The 15,676-nt window shown below is 42.7% G+C and overlaps 1 protein-coding gene across 3 annotated transcripts; it reads right to left on the bottom strand.

Annotated features, from left to right (window-relative positions):
- Positions 1–1,165: 1,165 nt before the first annotated feature.
- Positions 1,166–14,970, bottom strand: RSRC2 (arginine and serine rich coiled-coil 2). Of its 3 annotated transcripts, none has more exons than XM_028710502.2 (10): positions 14,841–14,970; positions 12,146–12,293; positions 8,283–8,326; positions 5,766–5,956; positions 5,136–5,279; positions 4,865–4,987; positions 4,330–4,409; positions 3,749–3,981; positions 2,965–3,054; positions 1,166–1,791 (listed from the first exon to the last, which is right to left on the bottom strand). In XM_028710502.2, exons 1-10 carry the CDS (start codon positions 14,844–14,846, stop codon positions 1,609–1,611), a joined length of 1,242 nt encoding a protein of 413 aa, XP_028566335.1. In that variant the 5' UTR covers positions 14,847–14,970; the 3' UTR covers positions 1,166–1,608. The 3 variants fall into 3 exon arrangements, with proteins under 3 accessions (XP_028566335.1, XP_028566333.1, XP_028566334.1); XM_028710500.2 differs by having other exon boundaries at positions 5,766–5,978; XM_028710501.2 differs by lacking the exon at positions 14,841–14,970 and adding an exon at positions 7,490–7,567 and having other exon boundaries at positions 5,766–5,978; positions 12,146–12,243.
- Positions 14,971–15,676: the final 706 nt, after the last annotated feature.

Consider the following 15,676-nt stretch of genomic DNA (forward strand, 5'->3'; position numbering starts at 1 on the left):
AAGCCACTGCCACTTAAAGCGTGTTTAGCTTATTTTTTAGTTGCTGTTTGGTTAATAGTTTTACAGGTGATTTGTTCATGATATGACTTATGCTGTACTTGTGTTCTATTATGTTACTATTATGTTACAATTATGTTTGTAAGCCACTTTCCATTCAAATTAATCAATACATCTATATTTCTGGGTACAGAAAAGCATACAGTAGTTCATTGACGCAATCCATCACCAAGCACTCCCTACCTCTTTCAGTTATTTCTCTTTGAATAAATTCCACAGAAGTCTGTGGGCTTCAATTTCAATTTTAATCAAACTTACTTTTGTAACTCTATAGCATATGAAGCCCCTGGAACTATCGCAAGAGTACCACTTGAGAAAAAGAGCATGAGAAGTCAATCTGGGGCAGACAGTATCAAAATTCTGCTACTGTTCCAGACCACCCATGCAAACTAGAATGCTAGCTTTGGGGAACAAGGGCTCAATAACTGAACAAGAATTATTGACAAGTGATTCTGCAAAGAGATTACCTATTGATTTTACAACACTTCTTGTGGTAGTTTCAGTTCTCTTCTTCAACAGCTATCCTAATCTTATTTAATAATAAACATTTTATTCACTAAAACTGAGGAGACATGCCACATTACATGGGCATTAGAATCTTAACATGCAACAAAAGTTAAAGTTCAAAAGTTGCAGTGCAACATACTCTGTTGCTATGCAACTTTTTTTATTACATTGCACAGCCTAACTAGAAGATATAAAGCCCCCACACAGCATATTATGAAAAACATGTTTTTCATACACGTCACATTGCAAATGTTGAGCTGGTGGTGATAGTTTTACGTTGCCAAAAGCTTTTATCAAAACCTACTGCTAGAATAAGCAGGCACGGGACATGGTAACATTCATCTTGTTAGATATGGTATGGTTTACTTCCACTTGTTTGGGCAGGTTGGAATAAGACTAGAGTGAGTCCAGTGAGAACTCTGCCTAGAGGAGAGTATCTCCTGAGCAAGGGCTTGCAGTAGCATAATGCAGGAACTCATGAAAACTCAATTTTGCTCTGCTCTAGTTATGTTGAAGTAAGCTTCTTTCTAGAGATAAAGTTATAATGAATTGTACAAAATTAAGCTCTGAGCAATTCATCCACTGAACTTAAAAACAGTACTATTTGAGAAAAAACATTTTTATTAACCAGGTTTTTGCACTGCATTATGCACCCACTGGCCCAGTCTGCTAGAGTAACACCTACACAATGTGTTTTATGTTTCAAGAGTTGAAAATAACTGTACAAGGTTAAAGTACAAAAGTACACAAGACAGTGGACACAAAATATCCATGTATGAGTTTATCCTCACCTGTTCTGTTTTGAAATACAGAACTAAAAATGTCCTCCTACAGCTCTGTCAAGTATAATGGAAGTGAGTATAACCTGATTACAACATGGAACACCAGTTATCACTGATCTGATATTTACAAAAATTGTAATGTCAATAAATTAAAGTCAATGCAACACCCCATGCAAGCTAGAATGCTAGCCTTTGGTGAACAAGGACCCAATATCTGAACAATCATCTTTGACAAAGTCCCAGGCTTTAAGATCACGTTCTTTCAAACAGCATCCATTCCTCGCATCGAAGATGTGAATCCCAATCCCATCCCTCTTTGGGTGTGTGTTTGTGACCTTGCCATTTCATATTGTGCATCTAGATTTCTGAATACTTCTTCCTGCTGTTTCAAAGTCTTGTAACTTTCTTCATCCACCGAACTACTACCACCAGCTTCCTCTTCACTCTAGAATTGAAATAATATATTATGATTTTTATTAAAATATGTTAACAGATATGTCCTCTAAACTAGTCATCTATTATTCTGGCAATTCATTCATTAAAGCATCTTTTCTGCAGCTGGAATTTCCAGAGCAAGTAAATGCAGAGTGCAAATGCCTGGGGAAATATGTTATCAGTTTCAAGGATATATAGCACACGTAACCGTCATTAATTCATTTTGGTGTAGGTTTATAGAAAGAATTTGCCAAGAATTTAACGTTTAAAGATGTAATCTCCCTTGGGTCAACCCAACACATTTTTATTTTTCCTTGGAATATTACAGCTTATCTAGTACTTGTCATGGGCTGGCTGGATGCAGAGGAATAGGGGGAGGCACCAGCTGGGGAACCCCCAAACTAAACCCCCAGTTGAGTGGTGGTGCGATGATGGTCAGAGGGAGAAGACTGGGAGGAGGTGTCAGAAGCTGAAGAGGCAACAGGGCTTAGTGAGAAGGGAGAGTCTGTGGCAGAGAGAAGTGCAGAATCAGAAGCAGCAGACTCATCTGAGTCACTGTTGAAAAAGTATTGGGGGGGGGATCTCCCCCTCCTGCTGCAACAAGCTCCCCCCACCCCCACCCCCACCCCCGGTCTGCCAGCACCAGGAGAGACATGAAGTGGGAGGAATGAAGGCCAGCACACCGCCACCATCTCAGATTGCTTGGGAAAGATCTGGGAGAGGAGGAGACTTAACCAGCTGTGGGAAGGTGAGGACGTTCAGTCCCCACAAATGTCTCATGTGGAAGACCTTCTGAAAAAGAGTTCCTGTGCTCAATGCGTTTGGTACTCCTGAGCAGTTACTGTTTCTTCTAATAAAGAGTTAACTCCACTTGTGTTCATATAAGTGCATTACATTTAATAGCACATAATCTGTGTGATTTATTGCTGGCTCACTCTTAATTATTACTTAATTAAATTTATATTTTGAAGTTAGGTTTTGTGGGCTCATATACCTCCCCTGATTATACTGGAGATCCACTAAACTGGCAATGTATTAAACTGACCACCTAGTTCTGGGCCAGAATCTGCGGTGAATGGCGTCTTGCTGTATATGCCGATTTGAACCGCTTCGAGAGAGTCGTTTAACCTGAGCTCTTACTTGAAAGCAATTTCGGTTACGAGTTTTTCTACATTTCACATACCTTAATACCCATTAATTTTCTAAATTTGACATTTTGGTCCTTGTTTCCAAAGTTCAGTTTCTCCCAGATTTCTGCAGATTGTGATTTATCCTATAGAAACACAAAGTGATTTACTACATACATATATGACACATAGGTAAATTTGCAACTCATTTTGATTTATAGATCTGATGATACAATGGGGGAAACTGTTTAAATATACTAATAAGCAAGAGGTCCTAAAGTATTTCTCACACACTCTTGTTTTAACACGTTTCCTTTGGAACTGGAACTAGAAACAAACAATCTGGCTGCAAGCCTAAAACTTTCAATAATGTAAATAAGAATGTTGCAGGACTGCTGGTTTAGTGAAGATTAAGCAAATATTTTTAATCCCAGCACCCTTAGGACAAGTGCCCCTTCTGAACTTCTCATAGAAAGTCTTTTTTGACAGCTATTCAACATGTCAACTAGACCACCTACTGGCTCTGTAGACCTTAAGACACTTGAGATTACGATGGCAGGTGCTCGTTAGAATTCTGAACATACCAGACTTTTAAAAAATAAAACAATGGTTACACTGCCAAGTATGACCATTAGATGGCTAAATGTTCTGTGTGCTACTAAGAGGCCCCTCTTGCTGACATGTGGCTTGTGCCCATTGTATCACAGAATCACAGAACTGGAAGGGACCCCCGTGGGTCATCTAGTCCAACCTCCTGCAATGCAGGAATATCACAAGTTATGTCCTTGTCTTCAACAATTCCCAAAGCACAAAGTGGAATAATTAGACAAAGAAAAATACCCCTTCTTTTTTGCCTTGCCACAGCATTTTCCGCTTCTTCTCCTGTTCAGCAAACTTCATGGGATTTACTGCTGCTGGATTATAATAGCTTGGAACAGCTATTCCTGTCTCTGCCAGGGCCTTTGCTTGCAGGGCTGCCATTTGAGCTGCCATAGCTATCTGAGGAGTGACTTGTGTTCCAGAGGCCAGAAGAGCTGCAACATTGATGACAGAAGTGCCGGTGGCAGCAGCCGCTAAAATGAAAATTAACATGTTATAAAAGAAGAAGCTTCCAGAATTTTTTTTAATCTCAGAAACATGGACTAAGTAAAAGTTTCATCATAATGGGCATTAAGTACAAGCTAGCCAATTGAAAGACCTTAGACAGCTTTTGCATTTGCATTTGCATTTCTAAGCATTTGTCTGGTGATGCAACTATTTTTAGGGACTGTCAAAAAAAGAGAAAAGTTTGAATAGAGAAGTTTCTGTTGCTTTATTTTAAAACAAATGAGGTTTCTTCTTTTTATAGCTTTCCAATATGAAGCTATAAATATTTCCACTACTATTCATTATGTTCTAGCAGTTCATAAAAACAGAATTACCAGCAGCCATTTCTTGTTGCTTCTGTTTTTCAACCAGTTCTTTCTCTCTCTGTTCTTGCAGTTTTTTTGCTCTTTCCAATCTAGGAAACATGCAAAATAAATCAATTGATCAAAAGTTATTATTTTCCCCCACACTGATCTCTTTTCCCCTTTGTTTTTTATACTAACAATTGTTATGTTATTCCTGAAGGGCATTCATAGAACCCTCCAACTTAAAGAACATAACGGAGTGGTTCTGTGTTGTATGTTTCTAGCTTTCACTATAGCAAAGGTACTTTTCAGTTGTGTATTGATAAAAGTGCAAATACATCAAGCAAAAATGTTGAGTACACTATGCTTTTGACTTCATCTAGGTATCAGTGCCTAAAATAGCTCTCCACATTTTAATATGTTAAAATTTGGTGCAGGGGTGTGTAGAGAATGACAATGGTCCCCCCTCAAAGCTTGCATGCTGTGCTTCTACTCTAAGTCAGTAAAAGGTAAACAGAGTAAGTTCTTGGCTTCTATAAACTTAAGGCCAAAAAAATCATAGTACCTTCTAGCTAATGCTTCCTGTGCATCCATTGCTGTGTTCCGTCCCCTAAAAGGAGGTGGACTTGGAGTTCGGCTGTGACTTCTACTGAATCTTCTGGGCTTTTCAGGTCTCTTCTTTCTTTCTCTGCAGGTAAAGGTATTTTATCATGTAATTATTTGACAGTTTGACCATAAATTAACTGTATCTACCTGCTCTTCAGAGTGCAACTTCCAACTGCTAGCACCGACCCTATAATTTGCATCTCAAGGAAAAAAGAAAGAACTTAACATACCTGCTCCTGCTCCTAGTTCTGCTCCTGCTCCTGCTCCGATGCCTGTGTCTAGATCTTGATCTAGAACGTGATCTTACACGTCGCTTTTTATCTCGGCTTCGAGATCGTGACTTTTTTCTATCACGGCTTCTACTACGGTGACGCCTGCAAACACATTCCAAACTTCTGGTAACATTTTCTAGCTTTATTATTCACATTTAATAGCAACAAGATGCAAAGGAAACCTGCTCATTATCTTCTACTGAGAGGTCACAAAAAGCTGTCAGTTTTGGGCTCATCTACAAATAGTGTAACTTCACTTCAAATGAAGTCAGTGGCCTGAACACTACTAAGTATTTTCATTCTGGAAAACAAATTTGTGGCATAACCTAAAGGTTTGGCAAAAGGGTTACAGTAAACAAATCCTACATATGGGGAGGAAAAACAGCTGAAACACTGGCCACTTGATCCTCAAAATCAAAAAAAGTTACAAACAGTAACACCAACCCATACAAAAAACCGATCTGGCACATCTGTGACGTTGCACCAGGTATGCTGGAACAAAGGATGAAGGTGTAGCTGGGCACGTCTAACAGAACAAGAGCATAAAGAACAATGAAGCATTTCCAAAGTAGAAATTGTTAAGTGTACCTTTCACGAGACCTAGATCTTGAATGACTTCGTCCCCTTGAGGATTTCCTCTCCTTGCGCTTATGCCGTTCCTCACCATTTTCTGAAGTGCCCAGGCTCTCTCTTCCTTTATCAGAAGAGTGTTCTTTGTCGTTATGGTCTTCAAATTTGTGCTTCTTCGAGGACTTCTCTTTGGACCCATGTCTTCTTGCCTGTTTTAAGAAGAAGTTGGTTCTTTCAGGAAAATAGTGCAACAAAGAGAGTTAGTATGGGCATCAGCAGATAAAGAATGATATGTTGTGATGCAACATTAGTAACCTTAGGAGTGTGGCCCAGACAACTGTGATGGCTTTTAACACCATCAGCTACACAATGTTGCAGATGCTCGCTATCATTCCTCCTCCCATTTCCCATCCCACACTTTTCAAACATTTTTGTACCGTGTTGTTAAAGCAACTCAAACCATTACCAGTTTCACAGCATTAGATAGAACAGCAGCCTCTCTAGTTTTTGATTACCTCATGCATAGTGACCATGTTTTTCCACCCCTATGCTCAAAAGCTGGATGGGATAAGCATACACAGGAGAACTGTCTAAACGTTTTACGTACAAGCTCATCAGCAATTAAGAAAGCATGGAAGTACATGCACTGGCCAACTTTCTAAGTATTATAAATAAGTATCTCCACCCTAAAGTCTTACACTATAGAGGTCCAATAAGACCAACTGTCATGTTTTGAATCTGCAGCAGTCTGTGTGCTATTTTCTTTGAAGAAATCTCTTACCATATAAGGCCAGTTTACCCAAATTTCTTATTATCTCAATAACTTTCTTTCTTTGTAAGTTAATTGTATATGGATAGATTTCTACTCTAAAGACCATGTGAGTCTTTATTATTTTTTAAATCCCCAAAGGTAGAAGTAAAGGTAAATCCTAGGTGCTTCAACTACTACTTTGTTTCTTCCAGGTGCAACTAACCCCACTGAAAGACAATACTGCACATGAAAGACAATACTGCCCATCAACAACTGCCAAAGAGAGTTGGCTACGCAAAGAAATATCACCTTCCTACTCTATAGAGATTTTAATACTTGTTCATCTTAGACATAGTAGGTGATGAGTTTTTGTTCCAAGTAGTTCGTAACATCAATTAGATCCATTTCGGCTACTTTTTCAGTCACTTGAAGAAAGATCATTAGAATTTTGTTGTAAAACAAATAGTGCAAAGAGTCCACTTATTATATACAGGAAATGGGCAAGCCAGCCCGCAAACATGGAATGAACCCTCCACAAGGTAGAGGCAATCTGTGAGCTTCCTGCGGTGGGCATGCCTCCACACAGGTGCAATGCCCATACCCTTCTGCCCTTCTTCCTTTCAATTGTCTCACTAGAACCATAAAAGTCAGCGCATTAATTCAACAGCTATTGAAATGTTACAAATTTTAAGACATCCACAGCAGTTTCAAATATCACCACCAGTTACTCCCCATTGAATTTAAAAGCTAATGTGTACAGGTTGTACATAAAGAACTTGTACATAAAGAAACCAGCCTTTTAAAACAAACTTTTAACATGTAATCCTCCTTCTACACATAATTTTTTAAGTTTAGTGAAAGATTTTCTTACTTTAACATAATGGAGCAGTCTTCTAAATATACACTTTGTATTTAAAACCACCATAATATCCCATAACCGATTTAAGTTGCTTTTTAAAGGGAAATATGAGTTTGAATGACTAATAGTTACCTTATCATGAAGTAGGCTTATAATTTTGCTATCTGAGTCTGGAGCGTCTTCAGTTCAGTCTCTTCGCGCATTAGCACGCTGAGTATGATTTATTATAGAAATGTTATCATGTGATCTAAACAATATAATCAATTTCACAAATACTCTAATTTCTTTTTAAAACAGAGCTTCCATTGGGTAAAGAGAAAAAGGTCCCTGGCCCCACATTAGAACTGGCCCCATCTCTCTCTAGCCTAACACTACCCCATCAGAAGTTGGCTAACCTTCTGGCTACTGCTAGGGCTCCTCCACTGATATTACTTCACCACTGGAGGAAACTGGCTTACCTAACAATGTTATCACTACCACTGTCTTATCTCAGTGCCCTTGCCTTTGATTTACTTTTACAAACCCTGCCAAATGCACTGGCACCATAGGAAAACTTAAAATATTAAGTGGATATTTAAGAACTAAGTGGATAAGATTGAGGGCAGGGAGAACACCTTTGCAAATTCTTGAGGAGAACTCTGGTCAATGGAAGCTCTGTGAGAATCAAATATACCAATCCTATTTCTCCAAAGAAATGTTTATTGTGGCTGTTTCCACAGTTAATCTGTCAGTGAACTTTTGTCAACTGTTACCTTTTTGTCATAATGATGGCTTCAGTCATGCTTCTCTCTCCAAGCATATTTTTCTGAATTATCATTTTTTGTACTTACCATTAAGACATTTATATACTAAGATTTACACATGCTATGATGTACTTTTAAATACATCTTGTACAATTACCTAAGCACTACAAAGTATTAATTACCTCTTTGCTTCTGCTCCGACTTCTGTACTTTTTCCCGTCATTATCTAAGGAATAAAACATTTATTGTCAAATAAAGGCGCTTGGAAAAGGATTTTCATTCTTTACAGACATGCCATTCCCAGTCATACCCAGTACTTAAAATATTTCAATGGTTTACATTTCTATTTCGCCAGAGTGGTGCATGCTCTAGTTATCTCCTACTTACTACTGCAATGCGCTCTATGTGGGGCTACCTTTGAAGGTGACTCGGAAACTGCAATTAATCCAGAATGCAGCAGCTACACTGGTGACTGGGAGTGGCTGCCAGGACCACATAACATCGGTCCTGAGAGATCTGCATTGGCTCCCAGTATGTTTTTGAGCACAACTCAAAGTGTTGGTGCTGACCTTTAAAGCCCTAAACAGCTTCGGCCTCAGTATACCTGAAGGAGCATCTCCACCCCCATCGTTCAGCCCGAACAGTGAGATCCAGCGCCGAGGGCCTTCTGGCGGTTCCCTCAATGCAAGAAGTGAGGTTACAGGGAACCAGACAGAGGGCCTTCTCAGTAGTGGCGCCCATCCTGTGGAACGGCCTCCCATCAGATGTCAAGGAAATAAGCAGCTATCCTATTTTCAAAAAACATCTGAAGGCAGCCCTGTTTAGGGAAGTTTTTAATATTTAATGCTGTATTGTTTTTAACACTCGATTGGGAGCCACCCAGAGTGGCTGGGGAAACTCAGCCAGATGGGCAGAGTATAAATTACAAATTATTATAATATAATTATTATTTGAAACAGCGTTTTCACATCTATGTTACCTTTCTGCTCCTCACCTACTCCAACTCTCAACCCTTAACATGATGCTGAAGCTTAAACTGTTGAGAAATTTCACATTTTTAAGAGGTTGAAACATAGAACTCAAAACGTGTTGAATGTGGTCTCGTGTGGGGCACCAAGGAGAGCTTGGCTGTCTGGCTGGTGTACCGACCACCCAGCACACCTGCAGCCACCCTGTCAGACCTGCTGGAGGTGGTGGCAGGCTGGGCCTTGGAGTTCCCAAACCTGCTGGTTTTGGGAGACTTCAACGTCCATGCCGATGCCGCTCCCTGCTCACAGGCTCTGGACCTAGTGACTTCCATGGCAACACTAGGCCTCTCCCAGTTTGTTTTGGGCCCCACTCATCAAGCAGGCCACACGCTGGATCTGATCTTTGGGGCTGGCATAGATGTGATCATGCTCCCCCCTGTGGAAGTGCCATGGTCTGATCACTACACTCTGAAAGCCAAGATTGACTTCCTGCTCCTCCCCTGCTCGGGTGGCGAACCTATTTGGGCTCGTCCGCGAAAACTGATGGATCCTGATAGATTCCGACAAGCCTTGCGGAACCCTGCTCCTCCTGGCGACTCATTAGATGACCTTGTTGAGGACTGGAATAACCGGCTCTTGGCAGCCATTGATGAGATCGCGCCTAAGCGCCCTCTGCGACCCCGTCGAAACCGGGCCCCTTGGTTTACTGAGGAGCTCCGGAAAATGAAGCGGGATCTCAGACGGCTAGAGCGAGTATGGTGACGGACTCGTGACAGAGCCTCAAGAACATCTTATAGGACACTTATGAAAGCCTATGAGATGGCTATGAAAGCTGCTAAGAAATCTTACTTTGCAGCTTCCATTGCATCCACTAGCTCTCGCCCGGCACAACTTTTTAGAATAATTAGGTCAATAACGTCCTTAGGAGGACAACCAAATTTAAGCACAAATTTGACCCACAGCTGTGAGGCATTCGCGAGCTTTTTTGCGGAGAAAGTCCTGTTGCTCCGCCGTGACCTCCCTGCCAATTTAGATACAGTGACCGAACTGGAGGCCCCTCGACTGACTTCAGGTCCAGTGTTGGACCATTTTGATCGGATACTCCCTACTGATGTGGATAGATTCCTCCAAGTTGGTAGGCCCACCACCTGCCTCCTTGATCCGTGCCCGTCTTTGCTGATTAGGGAGTGTCCAGATGTTGCACGGACCCCCCTGGTTGAAATTATCAATTTGTCCCTTGACACGGGTACATTCCCAGGGGAACTGAAGGAAGCAGTGGTGTGTCCACTCTTAAAAAAAACTTCATTAGATCCCTTAGACCTATCCAATTACTGCCCAGTTTCAAATCTTCCATACCTGGGTAAGGTAATTGAGAGAGCGGTTGCTGAACAGCTTGGTAGGTTTCTGGAGGAAACATCGGCATTAGATCCATTTCAGTCCGGTTTCCGTCCTGGTTTTGGGACGGAGACGGCTCTGGTTGCCGTAACAGATGATATCCGTAGACAACTGGATCGAGGCGGGTCAGGACTGCTGATCCTTTTAGATTTGTCAGCAGCCTTTGACATAGTCGATCATGATCTTCTGGACCACCGCCTCGCAGACGTGGGGATACAGGGCATAGCCCGTAACTGGTTGTGCTCTTTTATCTCTGGTCGGGGACAGAGGGTGGCACTAGGGAGGGAAATGTCGTCGCGCCACTCCTTGGTGTGTGGAGTGCCGCAGGGCGCAATTCTCTCCCCGATGCTTTTTAACATCTTTACGCGCCCCCTTGCCCAGATTATCCGGAGCTTTGGGCTGGGCTGTCACCAATATGCTGATGACACTCAGCTCTATCTGCTGATGGATGGCCACACCGACTCGGCCCCGAACACACTGACCAGATGCTTGGAAGCTGTAGCTGGATGGTTTCGTGGGAGCCGATTGAAACTAAATCCTTCGAAGACAGAGGTCCTATGGCTAGGTTGGGATGGCATGGGGATGAGGGACCAACTCCCTTCTCTTGCGGGGGCCCAATTAATGCCATTGCCTTCCGTTAAGAGTTTGGGTGTAATCCTTGACACCTTCCTTTCCATGGAGGCGCAAGTTACAGCAACAGCCAAGGCGACATTTTTCCACCTTCGCCGCATCAAGCAGTTGGTCCCTTACCTTTCCCACCCCGACCTGGCCACAGTGATCCATGCGACGGTCATCTCCAGGCTTGACTACTGTAATTCGCTCTGCGCGGGGCTGCCCTTGAAGCTGTCCCAGAAACTCCAGCGGGTACAGAATGCTGCAGCGAGGCTCCTCACGGGGTCTTTGCCATGGGAGCATATTCACCCAGTGCTTTTCAAGCTGCACTGGCTCCCGGTGGAGTACAGGGTCAGATTTAAGGTGCTGCTTTTGACCTTTAAAGCCCTTCACGGCCTAGGACCCTCGTACCTACGGGACCGCCTCTCCCGGTATGCCCCACGGAGAGCCTCAAGGTCCATAAATATCAACACCCTAGTGGTCCCAGGCCCTAAGGAAGTTAGATTGGCTTCAACCAGAGCCAGGGCCTTTTCAACTCTGGCTCCGGCCTGGTGGAATGCTCTGCCTCATGAGACCAGGGCCCTGCGGGATCTGATTTCTTTCCGCAGGGCCTGTAAGACAGAGTTGTTCCGCCTGGCCTTTCGCTTGGAGCCAATTTGATTCCCTGCCTCCCTCTCTTTCTTTTTCTTTTCCTTCTCCTCCTGCAGTGAGGCTACATTTTAATATTTTAATGTTTCAATATTTTAATGTTGTATTTTTAATTTTGTTTTTAAGTTGTAATCATTCTTCTTGTTTTTATTATTGCTCGTAAGCCTCTCTGAGCCCGGCCTTGGCTGGGGAGGGCGGGGTATAAATAAAAAATTATTATTATTATTATTAAAAGGACATGCACATAAATCTAAAACGTTATTGTTTACTTGGAAGTTGCAATAATTTGAACTGAATTCAATTTTACCTCTAAGTAAAGATGCTTAGGTTAGCAGCCTAACTACACACTACCACTAAATCACAAGTTTATGCACCAGCAAGTTTTTATAGGGAAAACTCTTAACAGCTAGAGGCTTCCATACCTGACTTTCGTTTTCTCTCTCTTGATCGTGAACGTGACCTTGAATAATGATGTTTTGAAGTTCTAGGAGAATTAGATGCATCTTTTTTCTTTTCTCTATCAGGAGATGATTTCTCTGGGGCTATTGCCTCTCGCTCTGTATCACTAGCCTATGATGAAATGAAATATTGTTATTATTACATAGTTCACCACCACTCTATCGCAAAGTAACTTAACTGCCTGAAGCATTCTAGACCACTATTTTTTAATCATCACAAACACCCAGAAACTAGCTAATGTTGAATTGTCAAAGCTATATATTCCACTAGTATGAAATCAAGTCCACAGCCACTAGATAGGGTGTTAAAATAACCAAATTCAAGCACTACAATGTTTTCTACTGCAGAAGAATGAGATGGATTTTCTGTATCCAATCCAAAAATGATGTTCCTCCTCAGTGACATCTATGTCAACAGATACTGATAAAGCAACCCATAGTTCCTTCTTTGAATTGCTTCTTTTCTGTACCTCAGGTGATTTTAGATGTTTTGATTAGTAAATTTTCAAAGAGAATGGCACATCAGTCCTTGGCCTATTAAATTTTCCATCTGTTTATCGCCACCAAGCACAGCAACTGTGGTCTTTACTCCCAACAATAGAAGTCAATGCAGCACAGTTTGAGGCATATTTTAATGCATTACAGCAACTTACCTACAACATGCACTTTCCAAATAGAGTCTTATTTTAAGCACATTTAAATCCAATATATAATACTTTGTATTTTTATGCTGTGAACTGCCCTGAGATCTACTGATGAAGGGCAGCAGTGTTAGAAACTGGGATAGGGGAAAAAAGCTAGTTGCCACCCCCCCCCCCCAATGCAGCACCGCCTTCTATTTTTATAATTGTAGAGAATTTATTTCGTTCTTTTTGCAATTAGTGGTATTTAGAGGGTTGCAACCAGCCATAGCAAAACAGGTTGTATAGAGAGCACAGTGGGATTTAAGTTTGGGAATGTGTAACACACTATAACTGCAATGGTAATTTGAGGTGGGGGCAAACCTTCAAAGAAACCAATGATATTGAAATGGTGGAGCATCCCCCTACTTTTTTAAATGTTTGCATGAGTGCTCCTGTACCATTTACAGGGGAATGCTTTCCTATACAGAAATAAAAACATTAGAATTTTTAAAATAATCACATTACGTGGGCATGAATGGACAGAGTGAGACAATGTCCCTTACCGGCAGCTCCACCTATCACAGAAACTATGACTTTGCAAACTGAAAGAAAAAAGGTTCACCCCAGTGAGAGCCACTGTGGTGCAGTGGTTAGTGTGCCCATTTGAAGAGTGCACTGTTGGAAGCTAGACCCTATAAATGCTTACTCAGAAGCAAGTCCCAGTGTATGTTCTTTATCTTATTAAATTGGGAACAAATCATATTGGTGTGCCTGGTTCACAGGACCCTCGAAGTGCATCTATGGACCTCAGGTTAAGAACCCTTGCTGTGTATGATGCCATCCTTGTGCTTAAGCACTAGCCTGATAGGCATAGATGACACAAAGCCACATATTGGCAAGCACATGAAATTCCACGCAGGTCAGTGAGTGAGAGCACTCTGCCCCTCCTTTGCAGGAAACACAAGAAACAAGAATCTCACTCCAGGTCCAAGAGAGATCAGCAGCAGGGGGTGGGGACACCTTCTCCACCGTCCCCACCAAGTTAAGTCCTCCCCAACCCCCAGACTACTAACTTCTGGGGGGCTTCCTCACAAAGCTGGAGTGAGTTCCATTGAACTCAGTAATGTCATTAAGCATAAAAGGATCAAGTTGTTAGGGATCCAATAATAACAACAATTCTGCCAGTTCTGCTGAGGTTTAAGTTGCACAATTTTTCAAGTTACCACATAATGGCACATTTCCTTCTCCCACCCCATCTCACGTTAGGGCTCTCCCCAAATCCCCATATATCATCACCCTCAAAATAATCCCTTTCCTCAGACTCGATATTTAATTTAGCATTGTTAATTTAACTAGCTCTCCCCTGTTTTCCTTATTTACAAAGTGTTTAATGAAAACATTATATATAGGTGAGCATGAACCGTGAGAACCTTCATGCATTTACCTGGAAAGAAGACCAACTGAGCATAGTGGGCCTTTCTGTGCAAAAACACATGGAGCCGAGCCATCAAATAACAGCCACACTTCTAAAAGGGCCTAATATCAAATATTGTACCACTCATACAGACTTTTCTTAGGGAGGGAAAGAGACGGTGCCACTACCTGGCGATCTAAAACAGTCAACAGGAGTGTGGAGAGGAGAGGAAACCTCTTAGAAACATGTGCGAATATATCATTGCTAATTAAATTTGTATACTACCCTTTACCACAGATCTCGGGCCGGTTCACAACATAGAAATGCAGGCTAGAAACGGAAAATACATAATAATGGGGGGAAACACTCGCAGACCAATAACCGCCCCTCCCTGGCGCCATCAAAACCAAATCCCCAAGGGACGTGGAAACGGAGACGTTTCTGCTGGCTTCCCGTCTCCGGGGCCCGAAGGCGGAGGCAGCTCCCCCCCCCCGCCCCTCCCGGCCCCGCGGCGAGCGGGCGCCATCTTGGCTGGCGAAGACGACGGCGCCTCCCGCCGCCCAGCTCGGCCTCCCCCTCGGCCGCTGGCGGCGGCCCCCGAGAAGGAGCGGCAGGGGCTCACCGCCATGTCGGGGGTCGGGAAAGGCGGCCCCTGGCCGGCCCGGCAGCTCCGGCTCCTCCCTGCGGCTCCAACGCCCGCGACGCCTCGGCGGCGGAGAGCGGTCAGGGATGCCCCGCCCACTTGCCAGGGTTCCCGGATGTACCCCGGGCCCCTGGCGGGGAGGGAGGAAAGGAAGAGCGCCTGCGCGAGCGAGAGACGCAGAGGCATGAAAAGAGCAGAGGGGACCTCGAGCTTGTTCAGCGACGGAGATCCTTGGGGTTCTGACACTTGTTACTTACTTGATAAAATCTCTCCAACTTATTTTTATGCACAGTGGATCATATTGCGATACACTCTCTCTATTTAGACTGGCAAATTAAAACAAGCAATAGAGTCCTTAATCATTATTAAATTATTTCCTGGGGTAAAATCCTAACAAGTTCAAAGTTCAACTCTAAAAAAAGCTCAACAACTTTGGGGTAATACCATAAAAAAAGCTCAAGCTAAAAAAAGGCCCTCTTTGAAAAAAGTTTGGACACCACTGCAAGTTTAAACAAAACAAGAGCCAAGCAGATCTATCCTGTTTCCACTTGCGGTTTTAATTTAATCCCATGATCGACCAAGATCAATCCCACGATCTACTGGTCAATCGTGATGGACTGGTTGGACATGCCTGAAAATTTTAGACCACAGTACCTGCATCCCTGGAGATTGCCTAGAGCTTCAGGGCAGCAGCTGAAGAAGGAACAAAAAGGGTTTTCTTGTGTGAGTTTCTTGTGGCTGATTAGCTGCTCTCTCTGGGCAAAGGTCAGAGGGGGCAGGGCTTCTGTTGAGGTAGGTGATTAGCTGTGGGAGGA

The sequence above is a fragment of the Podarcis muralis genome, chromosome 16, assembly GCF_964188315.1.
Source record: "Podarcis muralis chromosome 16, rPodMur119.hap1.1, whole genome shotgun sequence".
NCBI classification, from domain to species: domain Eukaryota; kingdom Metazoa; phylum Chordata; class Lepidosauria; order Squamata; family Lacertidae; genus Podarcis; species Podarcis muralis.

Coding starts and splice junctions, on each gene's coding strand:
- RSRC2 (XM_028710502.2), bottom strand. Junction 5,957..8,282: donor GTCGGAGCAGAAGCAAAGAG/GTAATTAATACT, acceptor TTCTTAAAACAG/GCAAGAAGACATGGGTCCAA. Junction 3,055..3,748: donor GGCAAGGCAAAAAAGAAGGG/GTATTTTTCTTT, acceptor GTGTTTCTATAG/GATAAATCACAATCTGCAGA.